General features: G+C 29.1%; 1 protein-coding gene across 1 annotated transcript in view; it reads left to right on the forward strand.

Moving 5' to 3' along the window:
* Positions 1-20,529, forward strand: part of LOC132945824 (acetylcholine receptor subunit beta-like 1) — an 81,411-nt gene that overhangs the window by 27,462 nt on the left and 33,420 nt on the right. Inside the window, exon 2 of the mRNA XM_061015607.1 lies at positions 19,619-19,758. Coding sequence (XP_060871590.1) covers positions 19,619-19,758 — 140 coding nt within the window. The remainder of the gene's footprint in view (positions 1-19,618; positions 19,759-20,529) is intronic.

Raw genomic sequence — 20,529 nt, forward strand, 5'->3', positions numbered from 1 at the left:
GAACAATTCAAAACTCTATCATAAAATATGCGTTTAAAACTATCGAGTGTTATTTTAGTGTTTTTGTAATGATCGCTTTTCGAACATTTGCGTGAAAACTACACTGTTGTGTGTAACATCATTACATACATGACTCCTCTCAAGTTCACCGCTCTTCTACCAAACCGATAAGTCTGGCGGATACACATTTCTTAAACATTATCGCCTTCAGAGTCTGAGTGACTTAAAAATGCATTAGCGTGACGATATGAAAAAGACATTAGGGTTGAACCTAACTATTTCACCAAATCCCATAGCCTATAATATACCGCATATTATTGAATAGTATAATGATATATATAATATATTTAGTATGTTATACGTATTTTAATCTATGTAATCTACGGAAGTACTGTATAGTCACTCAATTTTCTATCAGAGATATTAAATTTGGATACATTTTGGGATGAAATGTCTTGTGCAGAATGTAATAGTAGATTATTTTAAACAATATAATATGTCCAAGCATAATGTTTGCTCCTACGTACTAATTTTTGTCACATAAAAATAGATAAAACAAAATAGCAATATTATTTAGTTTTTGTTGATTTACATTTTATTCTACCATAATGTATTTTAAAAATTGATCTAATAATAACTTTTCACTAAGTATTTATTTTTAAACACATTTTTGGTAATTCTTTTAATAAAAATTACTTCTTTTGACCATTTTTCCTTTAGATATTTTTACTAAACTTAGTTTATTATGAACTCAAAAGTTTAAACACATTTTGTTCAAATAATTGATTTTTCTAAATCAATACTTATTACCATGACTCCTAGTATTAAAATACGTAATTAGTTTGATATCGTCGTTTGTTCTACAGTAGGTAGTCGTGGTGTGAATTTAAAAACATGATATAATTATCAGTGCTTGAAACGGTAAAAAATAAAGAAGAAAACGTGAAATTGAACTAATAGTTTGTGTTACCTACTGTAGAATTAATGAGTTTTATGTAATTTGGACACTTAGAACTAGTGATAGAAAATAAAGATATACGACTCTCCCTCTGCCCACCAATACTCAAACATTTCAAACACTGATAATTGGTAGAAACTAAAGAAGTAGATAACAAATGTTAACGAATGAAATGTGTACAATACCTACTACAATTTCATACCTCTAAAAAATGTCATTCGTTCTCGATCCTTATAAACACTTCACATCGTTTTTTTTCGTCTTCCTTCTTGTGGAGGACGTATCCGTGTTGAACTAATCCAATTATGCCTACTGGAGAAGACGGTAAATTTGATAAATTATTAAAACCATTGTTATGAACAAGGACAGTATTTTCGGTGGAAGCATGATTAGCATTAGGTATTTGTTAAATCGCAATAAACGCTTATCACCGATTAGTTTACGTTAGGTACGAAATCTTTAAGATCTTTTACATAATATAACAATTCAATGGGGACTTGGTCATGATTATCAGGTGTATAAATATTTTCAGATTTTCTTTCATCATTCAACCTAAATTGCCTAGTATATATAAATACACATACATAAATGAACATACGTGACGTACACAATATAATATATCATATTATATACATATTATTTTACGGGGTTGTTAAAAAATATGTATTTTATATTATTTTGGATTATTTAATAATTTATTAACATTATCAATTATTATCAGTTATTGTGCGGTTCTGAGCAATGTGAGTACATCATCAGTAGTGCTCCCCAAGTGCAAGGGTATATAAACTAAGAAATATTTTTCTTTGGTACTATTACCCGGAATGAAATATCTAATCGTAATATCATTGTTACAGTTATTTTTATTATTAAAATAAAAATATGAATTATATTATAATAAATCAACAAGTATATAATAAAACGTAATAAAGTAAATGTAATAACAAGTTTAAAAAAAGACAAGCATATTATCGTGACATTTGGCTGACGTGTCTTTAAACTTGATAGGTATAAGCCTGTAACGAATGAATCGCCAGATCCCAGATGTGTTTTATATTTTAGATGTTTTTTTTTTGAAACATTTTTTATACGTTTCAGGTTTTTAAAATATGTAAGCATAAATACTATATGTTCGTATTATTATTATTAAAGGATACTCGTACTCCGTGCTTAAACATTCATCAGCATTTTAAATTATTATTTTTTATCATATCCAAACCAAAATATTACGCAACCATATGTCATGGTATTATAAGTCCGTACGTAGTTAATGTACATGGACTGTATATAGAATTAAAGTTTATAGAGTTGTATAAAATACGTTTAGAAACCGGGAATACTTGCTGAGTGAGCTTCCCTGACTTATTTTAAACTAGGTGCTAAAATATTCAAAAAATCTTTCAAACGTAAGTGTAATTTTAAATCGATTAATATGCAACATGTGGAAAATGGAAATATTATTGAAAAACACAGGATTTTGTCAAAATAATTTTTTTTCTTATTGTAGCTTAAAAAGGAATAATAGTAGAGACTTGAAATATTCACCAAATATTTACTAGTATCTTATACAATATAGTTTTAACAAAATATTTCACCTATTTTTTACCTATTTATAAACATTTAAAATGTTCTACTTTATTTTGTGTTTTTTGTCATAAAAATATGTTGTATAAGTAGTATGTTGTATCTTATTAAAAATTCATACGGCAAGACTTGCAAATTTAATCCAAGGTTCTTCATGAATTTTTCTTACGCGAATTAAAAAATAAAATTTGCTTAAAGCCCCATTAATTTTATCTGAGTCTTTGAAAATCAAATTATGATATTATAGAATATTTAAACAACAAAAACGATTTTTCCTCATATATATTTATTTTTATTTTGTGGTGACTCAAAAATCATTAATTGTAGAAAGTTAAAACTTTTCGCCATTACTTAAATTATTATTTTCTATGCACAAAGAAAGTTCAAAATATTCATATTAATTTTAAGCTATTTGCACAATATTGTATTTGTACCATGATACTATATTTTTCACCATTTATTGGTATGTTGCGTTCGTTGTTCACTTATAAGTTAACGATAAACAATAATACATCATATAATATCAATCGATGGTTTATCAAAATTAGTCCAAGTACAACCTTTAACAATAATAGAAAAATAAATAGCTTATAGTTAATCGAAATTTATTATAGGTAGGTACAGCAAAACGATTTCCCGGTTGGTGGTTCTAAATCTATTTTTACTTTGATACCCAAACTTAAAAACTAAATTGATAGCATCACACTTAAAAAAAATGTAAACCTTTGTAAATTATTTTATTTACCAATTACAAAAAATATAAATTTACTTCAATCAAAGTTAACACTAAAAAATCAAAATATCAATGGGCTAAAAAATGTATTTGGTGAAACATATTACGGTAGGTACTACTCGTAGTACTCGACACACTAGTTGATAATCAATAAGCATTAAACAAATACTAAATATCTAAGACTGCAGATACCTTATTAGTTATGATAATATAGTTAAAATGAAATATAATAAATAGTTTATTTATTCTTTTTTGAATTATAATCAACAACTCAACTATACTAAATAGTAAATTGTATAAATTGTTTCTAAAACGCTTAATAAATTAGTTATAAATAAGGTATAATATATACAGATTAATATAAATGCATAGTAATTAACAGTTATACAATTGTAGTATCTAAATCTATTCAACTTATTTTTAAATAAAAATGACAACGCATTATTAACCAGTATACGTTTTATATAATATTTAGGTAGGTAATACATTGTTGTAATCGTGTTATTAAGACAAGATATAATATACATCTAATATATAGTTACAGGTATAGAGTATGCATAGTACATACTATAGACATTAGATGAATACCTACTTCAATTATGCATTGCATCATAACAAGCTAATTCTATGCTATTATATGCTAAATTTATAATAGTAATCGTGTGTATAATAATATTATACTGTCTGTAATTAAATCCGATTAAAGGTTATAACTTATAAGATTAAAAAAAAAAAAAAAAAAAACGAAACAAAATCTGTAATTTATTTATTTATTATTATTAACGCCCGGTGAGCAAAGAGTACAGGACATAATAAGTATTAATATGGTACAATCAGTTTACAAGTTTAGTACAATATGTGGAGTGGAGAATTTACATCGTTAAAGAAAAAAATCGAAATTATTATTGAAGTGGTTATTACAATAATTCACAATGCGATTTATAGGACTATTTGCTGCGATGTATGATGCCAAGACGGGCGTATAGTGTATGGACGTCGACGAAAGTGGATAAATGCAGATACGAATATTCTGCAAAGCATATTATATTCATTGGCGTATCAGGGGGGGGGGGGTGGTTAGGGGGTTGTAACCCCTCCCCGAAAATTGTTAAATAATAAAAGCATTTTCATCAATAAATTATTTTCAGATAAAATTCGTCAAATTGTTGACCCCCCCTAGGAAAAATTCTGGATATGCCACTGATTATATTACATTATATACCTTGGCAACAATTAATAATAATGTATAGTACAAGAATACAAAACGCGCGTGACAAGTCTGATTATCTAACGTGACGTCAGGGTGGAAAGTGGTCACATCGAGTGAGAAGATAGATATAATGCGTGTACACTGCAAGGCTTTTAGGCTATCAAAACATTACTATACACTCACTTTATACCATGTGTCCGTGTACACGTCGTAGGTATATTATACACCGCCTGACTGACCTGCCGAGTAGTCTACACAGGTTATATGCATTATTATACACATACACAAAATAACAATATAATACGTTATAGGTATATATATATTACGATTTACGGTACATTCGCGTCCCTCCGTTTTTACTCGCTCCCACGATAATGATGGGTTTTTGACGTGCAAACAGTGTAGGTACCCATAGTATACCCACCTACCTATATATACGTATATATTATATATATAGTGTCATCGGGAGGGATGGCGGCGGCCGCCGTGATGATATCTTCGTCGGGCCCTGCAGACACCGTCCCTGCTGTCAAAATAAAATATAACGACTTTGTACACTTTTGTATACTTTACGCTAATGCACGCTATATTTACGAGCCCTGCAGAATATAATAATATATAAAATAGCCATGTAGAGGAGTTAGCACGATATAATTTTACACACGCGCGTCTCACGTATTATATTATACGCCCGGGCCGACGGTCGCTTTTTGGTACTTTTTTCCCGTCCATACCGGCGGCATTGTTGTGAATTCCGGTGATACTATATCCGACGTCGACGGTGGTGATTTGCAGGGGTAACATCCGCAGTATTTACAGAGATTTTTTGACACGTATGACGGTTAGGTTAGGTTTCTCGTTTTGATCGTCTCCGAGATACACAACGAATAAAACATGCGTTTATCAGCATTATATATAACTATGTATACTGCTGTACATAGCATACTATTATGGTACGATATGGTACATTTTTTTTAGCGCAGTTAGTTGTAGTAGTGACTGGTTGTTATAGAGTTACGTTATGTGTAGGCATATAGAAGTATCCAGTTGAGTATAATAATAATAATAATAATAATATGACGGTAGTGTAGTTTGGCATATACGGTACGTATAATATTATACAGAAGTAGTATCTGCAGTTATACTCGATAATATAGTATTATAATGGTATTTGTAGTGGTTTCACTCTTCGCACAATCGATTGCCGTATACCAATCGAAATAAAATGGCTGCCTCAAGCGGAACTGTTAATAGCACATAAAGTTTAATTTCCCCTTGCGCTCATTAAAAGCACCCCATAACGCTCACGCATACAGCACAGATTAGTTTATTGTGTCCAAACGACGTATTGACTGTACAAACATAATGCACATCACACATTTGAGGAGAATAAATAATAATGTACGTATGCTGTACATTAAAAAAAAAAAATATATATATATATATGTGTGTGTATGTTATAGACTATGATATTTATAAACATCTTTTTGTACCTACTATTGAAATATTGAGCCAATATAATCAGTATATTATTATATTTTATAGTAATGACAGTAATCCATTAATGTTATAAAAAATATAATACAATAGATGCTTACAAGTTAAATTATTACAAATCCTGAGCTTATGAAAAGGACAAATAATTTAATCTGTGGTAGATGGTTAAAGACGCAGTGTAGGACGCAGAAGTAAGACGGATTTATATTTAGTGTAGAGAAGAAGTTTAAAAGTGATTGACGTTTTAGTGAGAAAAAATGACAGTCAAGAAAAATATGACAGGTGTCAGAACTCAAAAACTAAAGTTAATTAAGTTTGATGCACAACGGGATATTATTTAATTACACGTGGCAGAAATCAATGCAATCGGAGCGTCGTTTTGAAAAAAAACCATGATTTACTAATTACTGGACCGTATTAATATAATATAGAGTAATAGAGAGAAAATTATTGAGCTCTCGGTAGTGTCCTTATTGTATTTAAGTATAGTCATTAAGTGTTTGGTTCAGCTAGGTGTCCATGTCTAAGGAGCGAACGGAGGAAGGGGTATTTTGATCAGGAATATTTGTAGGTAATCCGATTTTCCGCTTTATTTTTTTTATCAACAATGGTAGTTGAAGTCTTATGGTCTTCTGAAAGTTACGACGGCGGTTTATGGTACATAATATGTAGTTTTATACATTTGAGGTCTTGAGATTTTTTATTGCATTGCAATACATTATAAAATCAATGTTTCTAGGCACAGTGTCCGCCTATTATGTGGTCCTAATAATACGCTGCGCCACGTCGTCTTTTCGGGCGGTCGTCGTTTTCAAAATATTATCCGCACGCGGTAAAAACTTTGCACTTGTACAGAGGCGTATGACTATATTATTGTCATACGATGATATTAATATCATTATCGCCGTGGGACGTACGAATAACTTATATAATATGGGTATAATAGGTACGTCAGACGCATGGAGGTTTTACACATCGCAGCGTTGTACCTATATTGTATATATATACGTCTCGTCGTCGTGTTAATTACGGTTTGAAACGAAAATCGACCGCTCGCGGTCCGTGATAATATTACGCGCGCGTAGGTACAATTTATACCGATACCTAAGTATATATTTTAAGGTATTAGGCATATCGCCGTCCGACGTGCAGGGCGGACGTGCAAGTGTGGGGGGGGGAGGGTCGGGGCTGCGGAGTATATACGTTTTGAACGATCGCTCTGCCTCGCGCACGCTGTAGGTTACGGTGTGTATATTAAACGTACACGCGTAGACACGCACGCGAGCTGCTATATTCTAATAATTAATCCGCTTCAGCTGTCCTACCGCCATTCATCACTCTGGGGGCGAAAAAGTTCTCGCGCGTCGGCAGGAGCTGCGTTACGACAGAGACGGCTGTTGTGTGTGTGCGCGCTTAAGTATTTATTACAATATATTTTGTATACATCGCTCGTGCTTCTGCTGTTCGTATATACATAACGGCGGAATAGGAGCAATTTAAAACTCGCTTAATTTATCAAAACGCGATGAGCGCACCGTATAATATATATTATACACACTCGCCAGTGTAAACGCGCGCGGGTAAAGTGTTGTATCGTTATATACCGTTTCGCTCGGCCCCTCGTCGCATACATTACATAATATGTATATATATATTATATTGTTATACGAACACCAGCCGATTATTATGTATACGATGGTTTTTTTTATCCCTCATTATTATTATTATTATGTTCTTTTTCATCGGTCTATTCGCCTTTCCCGCATATATACTCACGGGATTCTCACGAGCGGATCTGCAGCTCTCTTTTGATACAACGCACGTTCAGTGTCGTGCGGCGGAAATGTCGACGAGTATACGGAGTAAAAAAATATAAAAGCAATAATTATAACAACGACTGACCGCAAACCGTATAGGTGGAGTGTTCTTTCCGACCAAACTCGAGTTTTCTGTCTGTATAATATAATTGTGAATAATAATTATTATAATCGAATCAAAAGAGAACGATTAATAAATAGTTATTACGTGCGGTTAATTGTATGACCACGATGGGTGATTGGCGATGGGGGGTGGCCCTCTTGTGAACCCATAAACCAAAGTACATAATACCGCACGAAAATTAATTATAATATTATATAAAACGAGCAGTTTAAATTATATAAACGCGGGCCGAGAGAACTACTGCCTGAAAAGTCACGCTCCCGTCTCTCTATATATAATGTGTGTGTTTAGTAAAATTTAAACGTACAAATAAAATTCAATTACGCAACTGCATTACACAGGTTTAATGAAATTAACCTGTTTAAGGTTTAACGAAGGTACTTATACAATGGCTCCACTTTTTGAGATAATTTTCTAAATCATTCGTGAAATCAAGTAGGTATCACCTGTGAGTAATACCTATATAGTAAGTAAACTATATTATATTAGTTTCAGTTTAGTATACTTATAAGTTATAGGTATGGACGTATGGTATTTTATGGCTATCCACCATAAATTTAATACAATTATAAAAGGTATAGAGCCCATAGACTTTGATTGGAACATGTGACCGATTGGTTTTACAGCGATGCATTTATTTTCTCAAAAAATCTCTTTCAGACGTAGTAAAAGTTTTGTATTTTATAAAATTTATCCAAAAATAACGATACGGTATTATAATAATATATTATTAAAATTGATAAAATAGTCGTAATCCCCTCCCACCCTTCCACCAGTTTATAGTTTACTAAGAAACTTAAATTCTTCTGTTAAAAATGTTGATTTTATTAAGATTAAATCGTTGGTATTTGAAATTTGAACAAAAAAAAATTATTGCTATTATTTTCTAAATAACATAAAAAAAAAATTATTTTATTTTAATAATATAATGACTAATACACGATATTATTAAACAGAAATATGTTATATAATTATAGCGTTGAATATTTTTTAATCACGCTAATAATCATGATATTTTAAGATAAGATTAAGAGCAGTAGGATAGGCTTTCTTTGCTGTATATTATATTCCCTTGTTAATACTTCAAAGGATATATTTGTGGCTAAATGTTTCCAGATCCAACCACTGTCATCGATGATGAACGATTGAACGTTTAGTATTGTCATCATAACCATGATAAAAACATGAGCCACAATCGTCGTTAAATCGTAATCGTTAGTCGGAGTAATTGAATTAGAAAGTTATTAAAGCTCAATGCTCATAGATATGGACTGTATAATATTATATAGAAAAACAGTTATTTTAATGTTATTCCATTTAAACAATTTTTTTAGTTAAACTAATTTTATTTATGTAAAAAATCGTAATAATAATAATAAAGTTTGCAACAAATAACAGTTAGGTGCACCATTTTTAACAATCACTCTAAAATTAAAGATTTTAAGTTTATTTTAAATAAAAAGAATAACTTTTTAATTATTTTTACCGAAAAAAAAAATATTGCACTATTAGATACATAGGTAATAGATACTCTCTCTATATTATATATCTTTATATATTCTTATCATGCTATAATGCAATATCAAATTATATGTGTACACTAGCTGTACTTGTTGTTTATTTAGTTTAGCTTAAGATTTCATATTTTGTTACTACTATATTTTTTTCTATATTAATTAATTTCAATTTCAAATAATTTTATTGTGAATTTCATAAGATATTTAGGTACAGACATTATATTAATAAACAATAACTAAAAGCTAAAATTTACCATTTTAGGAAACTACCTACTGGAATACCATATTATAACAAATAACGACAGTAACCAGAAGAAAAGTAAATTAAAATATATAAGGATAAAATAAAAGAATTTTAAAACAAATTTTACATGGCTTATACTATTATTTTTATCAACATAATTATAATAAATAAAAATTTTGTACAATTTCTAGTTTCTTGGTCCATTAACATTAAATTTTAAAGATTTTTGTATGTTTAGTTGATTTAGATAATAATAAATTAAGTAACCAAGAAAATGGAATATAAAAAAAAAAATAATAATATGTATGAAAAATTAAAAAATTAACTTAACAAATGTTTGGTATGTTGATATATCACGATCAAACCATGTTGTTTAATTCAGTATTATTAATTGAAAAGTCTAAATTATTTTTTCGTTTGAATTCTTCATAATATTTTACAACAGTTAAAATGTTGTTGTCTGTAATATTATTTTTTCTTTTATTTAGTGTAATTAATTATTTTAAATTGTTACAAAAACAATGGAAATTAAATACAAGTTATTCCAATTATAGTTACACAAAATATCACTAAAAACATTATACAGTATACAGGATAATACTCAAGATTCATTGTAATAGTCAATGTTTGTATTTAGTAAAAATGCTTATAGAACATTTGAAGTATTTATGATAACTATTATTTTGTAAGACTTGAACTATTAAGTTATCTGTGTAGTAGTTTTTAAGATTGAAAACGGCGCGGTCTCTTATTTTTTGAAAATGTTGACGCATAAAATAATATAATATAGGTATTGAAGAATAAACCAATTTATTTTTTATTTATAATAATTTAATATATTAAGTTTAAATAATATTTATAAGATTACGTGGAATTATCCACACAATTTAGTGTAGCGTAGGTACTCTACTTATCTACGCTTTAAATTCGTTTACATAAAAATATTTAATTAAATATTCGTACATAAATACATCAAACTGTTCTTGGAATATTAATTTTAAAATATTGATCGTCATTAAAAGAACTTACTTTAATACAAAATTAAAGTTTTTTAAGCGATTTGTTTGAATTTTCTACAAGCAAAATAAAAAATGATATGCACTAAAGATCGTTAATTATGGTGATAAATGTGATTTACCTAATATATAATATCATCATATGAAGTATTCTATAATTATTAGTGACCGATATGTGATAAGGCCATTTTATAACTTTCGTATAGTTATGAATGATAACCATAAATTATATTCAATAAAGTAAAATAATAAATTAATATCCAATGAAACTATACATTTAAACCAGTTTATTGTAATATTTCAAATATAGGCGAGATTAAGGATTAATCCATATTAATAAAATATAATGTGATTATATTATAATGTACTGAATTACCGAATTACGTTAATTAAGAGTATCAAATTGAATACTGTCATATGCACAAATAAATAAAATCGAATATCAATTTTTCTTCCTTAAGCTACCTTGAAAATATTCATCGTGGGCGTGTTATACTGTCTTTAAGTGATGGCTGCATCTATATATGGTTAAACAGCTTAAGCCAGAAATTATGATACGTTGATAACGTTATTACTTCTTATGTTATCCCTTTAAAAATTATTCGGATACTAACACGGCCATTAATCATTATACACCTTATAACCAGTGTTCGGACTTATCTAGATAATTATTTTTTCATCTTTTATCTTATCTAGATAAATAGTTACAAGGTATCTTAACGTTCATCTTAGATAATTATTTTACTAATCTAAATAAATTCATCTAGATACATTTTTTATTGATAAAAATTGTGAAATTGTACAAATGCATTTTTAAATATTTATACAGATTCTCAAACAAAGTTTATAGTTTATAAATAAAGTAACTATTTTTATTTATACCATTATTATTATTATGTTCTTAGTGCCCAACTAAAATATACCTACATTTAAAACCATATAAAAATAATTATATCTTTTTTTTATCTAGATAAAAAAGTATTTATCTTTATCTTTATCTAGATAAATATGAGTTAAGTTATCTTTTATTTCTATCTAGATACATTTGAGTTGCATTATCTTTATCTTTATCTAAATAAAAAAATAATTATCTAATCCAAACACTGCTTATAACTATATTATCGAAAAAACTATAGCAGGCTACTCGATATTTTTCCTTTAAAAGGAAAATCTATGAATCATAAAGATGTTTTTGTTAACAACTAACCATGACAACGAAAACGTCGATTTTACAAAATCGGTTAGAAAAATAAAATATCTGTACCCAGCCCGAAAAAAATGTATGTTAAAATAACTTTTAGGACATTTAAATAACGTAAGACATATTATACTCTCTCTCCGTGGTTTCGGCCTTGAAAACACATTTGTCTCCACCTTACTCTTTCTAGTGATAATTTCTTCCAATTTTCTCCTGGCTTATTTTTTTCCTACGTCTTATTTTACTCTTTCTTCCCATCTTAATCTTGGGTGACCCTTGGGGTCTTTTTCCTCGGGGGGCGTTTTCTAGTACCTTCCTTAGCACCGATCCTTCCTTACGTCCTGTCCTTAGCGTGCCTTGCCCAGGTGAGTCGTTTCTTGGTAATCTTTCACAATATACTTGAGCTTTGATATATATTTTTAAGTCTACTACTGGTTAGATAAGTGTCTTATTTATTTAAATTTTTAAATTTGTCGATAGTGCTCTTAATCGCAGTAGCTCCGTCAGTCTGAAATAATACTTATTACCAGCTTGAGTTCTAGTTTTTATCTCACTACTAATTTCCTTCTGTTGTGCAAGCCGTGCTAACGTGTTTCCTAACTGTTGTACTCTCTTAAATGTGTATGGTATTTAACTTCTATCCATCTATTATGGTTATCATTACTTTTCTTTTGACTACTATATACTCAGTTTTTCAGTATTTTGCATAGGACATAATACTGTTTGAAAATATTACAAAGGAAACTGCGGTCTATCTCTGCAGAATACACGTTGATAGGTACTTCCACACTATTATAATATTATGTTACCGGAGCCCACCGCGTAAGTATTGTTATTGTAAACCGCCGTGGTGTACCTATTGGCTATTACCTACCGATATTGGTGCATTGCGGCTCAATCCTTAAATCAAGTGCGAGTAGTGGCCCTGGTTTACCTACTTACATTAGATAGGTGTGTGCGTATATTATTACAATAAATAGATAAACGATCCAAAAGTCTTAGTTACCGGGTAAACGACTGCAGCAGGTTGTACGCGAGTTTCGAGTGGGATGACGAGATAATTCGGGAATGACGATAACTGAAAGTAAAGGGCGTTCGCATGCATAAAATAATATCCTCGTGAAAACGCCGGCAACAGCAGTCACACCCGGGTCAAAGCGGTTCGATCGATCGTCCCCACCCATCCGCCGAGGCTGCCGCGCCGTAGTCGTTGGCGGTGCTCCGAACGTACTTTGCCAGGGAACCGCCCGCTAGCGTTGCCACCGCGGACGTCGCGAACCGCCGTCACCGCTCAGCCTAACCTCATCCTTTGTCGTCGACTATTCCTCAACACACTATCAGCCCCTTACCGAGTAATCTCCCCACGTCCCCGATATTCTTCGCCAAGTACAACTAACCCACCCACCAGTGCAGAATTCTATCACCCGCGCAGGACTTTCCCCCACACCATTTTTGGAGTCATCAACCGAAAAGCCGCTAGACGAGCATAGAAAGTCCTTTTAGTTACACCCACTGTCGAGGGGAGAGTGTGTTAGGGATAGATAGTGTGATAACAGTGAGAGGGATGGTAAGCGAACATGGACAGAGTGAGAACACAATTTAGCTTGACTTGTTCGTTCAAAGCGATGTGCTTAGTATAAATGTTAAAAAAATAGATCTATAATAAACGAGTTTGTTTGTAGATGACAAACCATCGACAACAATATCAAAATCTAACAAAACGTCATAGAGATGTTGAAAAATATTTTCGATTAATTTTAAGTATAAAAATAAAACTCTTTAAATTGGATTATTCGAAATGCATTGGGTATAAAAATTGAATTAAATATACGCTAATGAGGAGTATTTGAAATTTCTCTAGCAATTATTATTAATGTTAAAGAAGCTAGGTTAATTTATTTTATTCATTATATTATATTATATTTATAGTCATTAGAATTTTTTTTAACTGAAGTTACGGAAAAGCATTTTATTTATGAAAAAATATGAATAGGTTATATATTTTAATTTGTTTATTCATACTTATAAAAATTAAAAACCTCTATTCTTCAACAATTTTTAAATTGTTCTTGTTTTGACAAAAATGAAATATGTGTACAATGTATATAGCTAATTTGATTTTATTATTTCCCTTACATATTTTAGTACAACAATTTAGGTATCCCTACCTAATTATAATAAATAGTACCCATGTCCCTACTTCTATTAATTATTTACACATTTCGATTTGTAATAGTTTTGTTTTAATAAATGTAAATTTGATTGCACTTAGTATTTAGATACTAACTGGATGAAAAAAAATAATTTAAATTAACCGATAAATATAAAAAAAAATGAATAATCTTCCATTATAATGTTCATAATTTGCATATTTGTACGTGGTAACTTTAATTTAACGTCCCACTATGATATTAAAATAGAACAATTGTTTTTTAAGTATTGAAGATAAAGTATCGTACTTCGATAAAATATTTGTTATATTTTTACTGTCAAAATTATAAATTAATCTCTCATTTGTAGTAATAGTACTTAATTTATCAATAACAATATAATTTATTTGTAAAAAAAAAAAATGTATAGAATTACAGTATGATTATATAAAAAAAATGATAACTACTAGTTTCGGACGTTATCCATCACCAGGTTACTTCTACAATATAAAAATCATGAGCACACGTACAAATTTAATGAATTAATATACAATTTACTAAAAAAATTCAATCACAATAAAAAACTTAAATCTAATAAAAATGTAAGTAATAATAAAAGACGTTTAAATAGTTTTGTAAAAATCATCAAAGTAATGTATAATATATTATATACAACTCAAACTACAATTTAAAAAACTTGATTTTTTTCTTCGACACTTAAAATGTTTTACAATTTTCTAGAACACCAATTTTATTTTCATTTTACGTTAAACATTCAAGAATCTATTCTCTGTCACATTTTTTTACCGTTCGTGTGCTGCAGACTCACAACAGATTAATATTAATTATTGTTAACAAAACTTGTTTTGTAAATATCAGGACGTGTAACGATATAGTGGTGTTAATATCTAAGAGACAAAATTCGTAACTTGTCAGAGATAAAAATATAAAAAATAACGTGCAGAAACACAGTATTACAGTATTGGGCATGTATCTGTTCTCACAAAATCGACCCGACCACTGCAGCTGCTGCCGCAGGTCAACTTTATATTCATCCAAAGAAATTCGATAGTTTTCGTAGTAGGTACTAGTTATTTCAACGTTGACAGTCATGTTCACTGCAGAATCTGAAAAGATTTGGATTTTCTAGAACAGGCATCAGCAGACTTAGCCATGGATTATGAATGTAAAAGTAATTTTTAAAACCGATATACTTTAAATCAATATTTTAAATGATAAGAGTATTTTATAACAAAAATCAGTGTAAAAAAGTGATATGTTCACTCGGTGGCACACTATGATCTCTGGACCCTTCATGTCAGAACCAAAAAAAATCAAAAATATATAATATTAACTTAAACATTATTTTTGGATTATAATAAAATATAAGTATTAAATCAAAATACATATTATGATTTCAATTTGTATTTAAATATTGGGCTACAAAATGAATTAAGACTGATAGAAAAATTTCGTTTTTTTAGTAACCGTATATTTTTGATTTTGTGTTTTTATCTTGATATTTTTAATTGTTCACAACATTAGTAGGTATATTCAAAAATCTAACCTAACCTGGTTTTTATCCAACAATGTTCAACGTTTTTCAAATAAATTAATTTTATAATCGTCAATATGGCAAAACCATACAAATAATAAATTATACTAAAGCAATAATAATAATAAATGAATAGGTACGTCTAACACGGTCAACGTGGTATTTAAATAATATTTAGTTGTTCATCAATCATCATTTAATTTGTATTTGAATTCAATTTGTATAATATTGTGGAATCATTTTAGAATATGATAGTTGGAAAACAATATTTTAATATAAAAATACTTATGAAAAATAATAATAATTTAAACGATGACAACATTTTAAAATTATTCCTATTAAAAATATGTATATATAGGTACAAGACAAGTATACCTATAGTATGATAATTAATAATAATCTGTATATTATATAAAAGAAGAAGTTTTGACTGACTAACCAATGTACAGACAATACTATGATATTTAGAGACTTGAAATTTACACTAATAAGAGATTTCCAAAAATTTGCATTCTAAAGAAGGGCTCACACAGGCTTACAAAAAATTAATTTTCATTTCGATTTTATAGGGTTGCCATTGGTTACGGGAAATTAAATATTTATTATAAATTATTGGAAATAATTGTAGCTTTGTATATTTTAGATTCTGAGCGGAGCAATGGATGTATTGATTTTACAATGATGTGTGTGTTTTTTTTTTTTTAAATTTTTTGTGTTGTACACGATAAGTAGTCGAAATAATGCTTCGATTTCAACTTCAGTATCTTGTTCGATGGGAAAGTGAATATAATTGAAAATTCTTATCCGGCTATCAATATAGTAAATTATTATATTCTGAACATATGTCATTATTAATAACAATTTGCATCAATTTACTTGAAGTTCAAAAATATTGTTTTATTTGCCACAAATTATAATAATATATTCTAATATTCGTAATAAAAATAGCCATTTCCCATGTGTTTTAGTATAGTCTTAAAAACAGATAAGTTTTATGAAGGATATTTGTACAAACAGATTCAAATACAAGTCATAATCTATACATATTTTCACATATTATCATCGAAACGTGTCTTCAGTCGTGTTCAGTCACTCAAGTAGTCCAGCGTTCGTGTTGGACAATAAATTAACACAGTTTATAGGTACTATTATTATTGAACACCCCTAGATGGGGGTCATCGAGTTTCGTGTATCGAGTGATACATTTTTGAACATTACCAATTGGTGGTTTTATTTTTTTTTTATAAGTTTCTTGTGATCGGCCATTTGTAGACAGCTAAAATTGTATAAGATGGCCGATTTTTGTCAAATTTTTGGACGGCACTTACTTCATCACGACAGACCTCATCCAGATTCATTCATTCTATAGTTTAACGTTTTGTAATAATATAATTATTTTATTACGCAATGATATGAATAATGAATATTATATGATTGTTTTGAAATTATACAGTTAGTTTACGAATTTAATACAAAATTATAACGATTTGCAGTACATACTACAGTGATAAAATTGCGACGTAATAATGAACATAAAAATGATTTAATATAAGACACAAGATTCAGGCGGACTAAAACATAATAATATTATGTGTACAGTGGTACCTATTTGAACAAAAACTTTGTTTTATAGGAATGGCGATTTTTCAACATGGTTACAATATATAATTTAGATGAAACTTCAATACTATACCTATAAAAATGTATTTTATTAATTTTGGCCAAATATATTATTATATTTAAATTCATACTAAGATGACAATATTTATATATAAATTTAAAATAAGACAAACTTGCTTGGAAAGAAAAATCATTATAATAATTTATAACCCAACATAGCAACATATATATCTTATAATTAAAAAATCTAATAACACTTTTCAAAGATGTCATATTTGGATCAACGTAATGGAGCTACCTATACCTATATAATACTAGCTTGTATAAAAATAAAAATAAATAAATTATGTCAACTGTAACAGTGTAGTTTATGTGTGTAAGCATAATTTTTGTTCAATTTAAAATTGTTATTGGCTAGCCTACTCATTTACTATTCCACATTAAACGTGCTTGTAGTATAGAAATAAGGTAATAATATAGATAATATCTATACATATTACATATATATATATTAGATTGTGGTAAAACATGAAACGTATTTTTATAAAAATTATTTCCTTTTTTTCTCTAAACATTTTATTGGAAAAAAATATAAAAGGAGTGTTCAAAAACTTCCACACAGTACCTTTTTAGGTTGGAATTCAATAATAATTTGAGATGACCATTTTTCTTTTCCCGAATAGTTTCTTTTTCTAAGAAAATTTACCAACAACCGTTAAGAGAATGTTGAAGAAATATCAGCAAGCATTTAAGAAATTTCAACAACATGATATTAACCAAGTTTTTCTCAGTGCCATTTTAAATTTAATATCGTAATAAACCAATACTCTAGCTCTAGCAAACCTCGTCCCGAGGAGACTGATGTGAGAAGACACGGACCTATGTTTTTGTTCTGTCCAGATTTTTTTTCAAACCTTTGGCTTGAGGCTACTAACCACTACTTTTTGGTGTGTCGATCGGTCTATAAGATAGAAACATATTTGAAACGAAATTGGACGTCCATGATAAAACCGAAAAGAGTATACTTACCTACTTATTATAGTTTGATTCTGGCGCGTGGGATTTGGTCTAACCGAACAACGCGGCTTTAGACGGATCACGTAGAGAGCGTTATTTCGATATGACCTCATCAATTTTATTCACATTCGTTTTCGTTTTCAAACCGTTCGAATAATGGAAAAACACTTTATATTAGATTGCCAATAGAAAAGTCGTGTTTGATTCATTCCTGTCTTATTCATAGATATATTTAAGCAGGTTTTAACCTGATTTAAGCTACACAAACTACATTAGGGCCCAGGTATAAAATATGTGTCTATAAACAAGAATGATTATGTTTGATTACGCATGAGTAATATAGATGCATTAATGTCAGCAACTATTAATACAAATCACGGATAATTTGTTGGTTTGAAAATGAAGAAAATCACCAAATGATAATCATACTGAACGTCACAATATTAAAACAGAAATCTCTAGTATGAATACGATTAAAACAGTCCATAAAATATTAAAATGGAACCATAGACCAATGGACCATACAAAATCCTCTCCTTTTTTATTCATATAGAATAAAACCTATTTAATTTTTTCGGAACTGACAATTTATTTACATTGGTATTATTTAAATTTTCAGGATTCGTTTTAAACTGAATCATACCGAGTTATTATGGAGTATAATATATTATTCGTGATTATTTTTTTGAGATAAATATATTTATCGCACTTACATCGTCAATATTATTGTTATAGTATATAAACCATGTTGAATTAAATAAATTACAAAAATAAACTTAACATAACAAAAGAGTTGAATCAGTTAATTATTTTTAATTTAGTGAATTTTGAAGGTATTATAATGTTTTCTCGATATATGAAAAAAAAATAACGCCAGAAGTGGCCGAAAAGAATACTGGAAAGTAGAATGACTTTCCAAGCCAATTACTCGCTCTCTATATATACAATATTTTTTTTTGTGTATGTATTTTCATCCTGTACCAAGTTTTCTTTTCCTGTGGTTTTTGTTTTCCTATACTTGCCGGTAGACAAAGCTCAACGGACCGAATGGATTTTCAACGGTGTTATTATTATTATCTGTTTTTTTCCGGCCGGTGAATTCGTATCTTCAGACATCCAGGTCGTTCGTTATCCACTCGGCAAGACGTGCTCGCCGGATTAGTTTTTATATTTAAATTTATTTTTCTTCTACCATTTACTTTTAATAATAATAATAATAATAATAAAAAAAAAAAACTTAAGTCAACCGAGAAAAAGATTAACATCTCTTGAAAAACCTAAGTCTCTTTTACTACAACTGGAGACTATTTGTGTGTGTGTACGTCTTAAAAAAAAACAACACCGTATAACATCTGTATTTTTTGTTTGTGTTCCCAAGGTTGTTGGTGTTCAGAAGACGAGGAGCGTTTGGTTAGAGATCTTTTCAGGGGCTACAACAAACTAATCAGGCCAGTCCAGAACATGACCGAAAAAGTCAATGTACAGTTTGGTTTAGCATTCGTTCAACTCATCAACGTGGTATGTTATTACAATATATATTATATTATTAACTTTCTATAAAATATACCTACCTAATAGTTATATTATGTGCGTCTGATTTTAACATTATTTAAAATCAGTGTTCGATTCCTTATAATAATATTAAAATTGAAATATAAATACATGCATTTATTTCATGTTAAAATATGTGAAGCTTAACAGTATACTAATTCTAGAAAATACAATTAAAAATGTTTAAATGCTAAAATATAAAATATAAATAATTGATTCAAATAATATTTGTTTAACTTTGAGTAAGTAATACGATTTGTTTTTTCATTTAATAAAAATACATACATTGACAATATAATTCTAAAAACACTTAAATGTAAATAGTACATAAATATAAATTAAATTTGCATCATGCATTACTTTTATTTAATATCGAGTCAGGTTCACAATGATAGTGACACGTGATAATCATATTATCACTCAATCACTACTAAAGAAGTCGTAATAGACAAATTGGCAAAAAATAAAATAAAACCGAATTTAATAATTTGATAATTTTAGTATACAATTTTGAAATTCAGTGTACTAAATATTATATATATATATATATATACGTTGTATTACAATAAATAGATAATTTATTCAACTATGTACCTATAGCTTTATAAACATAGGCGTACATTTATCATTTTCTTTTAGGGCATTATAAAGTGCCTATTTTTGTACATAGCCACATCAAAGGTTATGTTTTTTTTCTACTGACTCCCCCTCCTATACAAAAGTTGTGAAGGTTTTCAC

This window comes from Metopolophium dirhodum, chromosome 5 (genome assembly GCF_019925205.1).
Source record: "Metopolophium dirhodum isolate CAU chromosome 5, ASM1992520v1, whole genome shotgun sequence".
NCBI lineage: Eukaryota > Metazoa > Arthropoda > Insecta > Hemiptera > Aphididae > Metopolophium > Metopolophium dirhodum.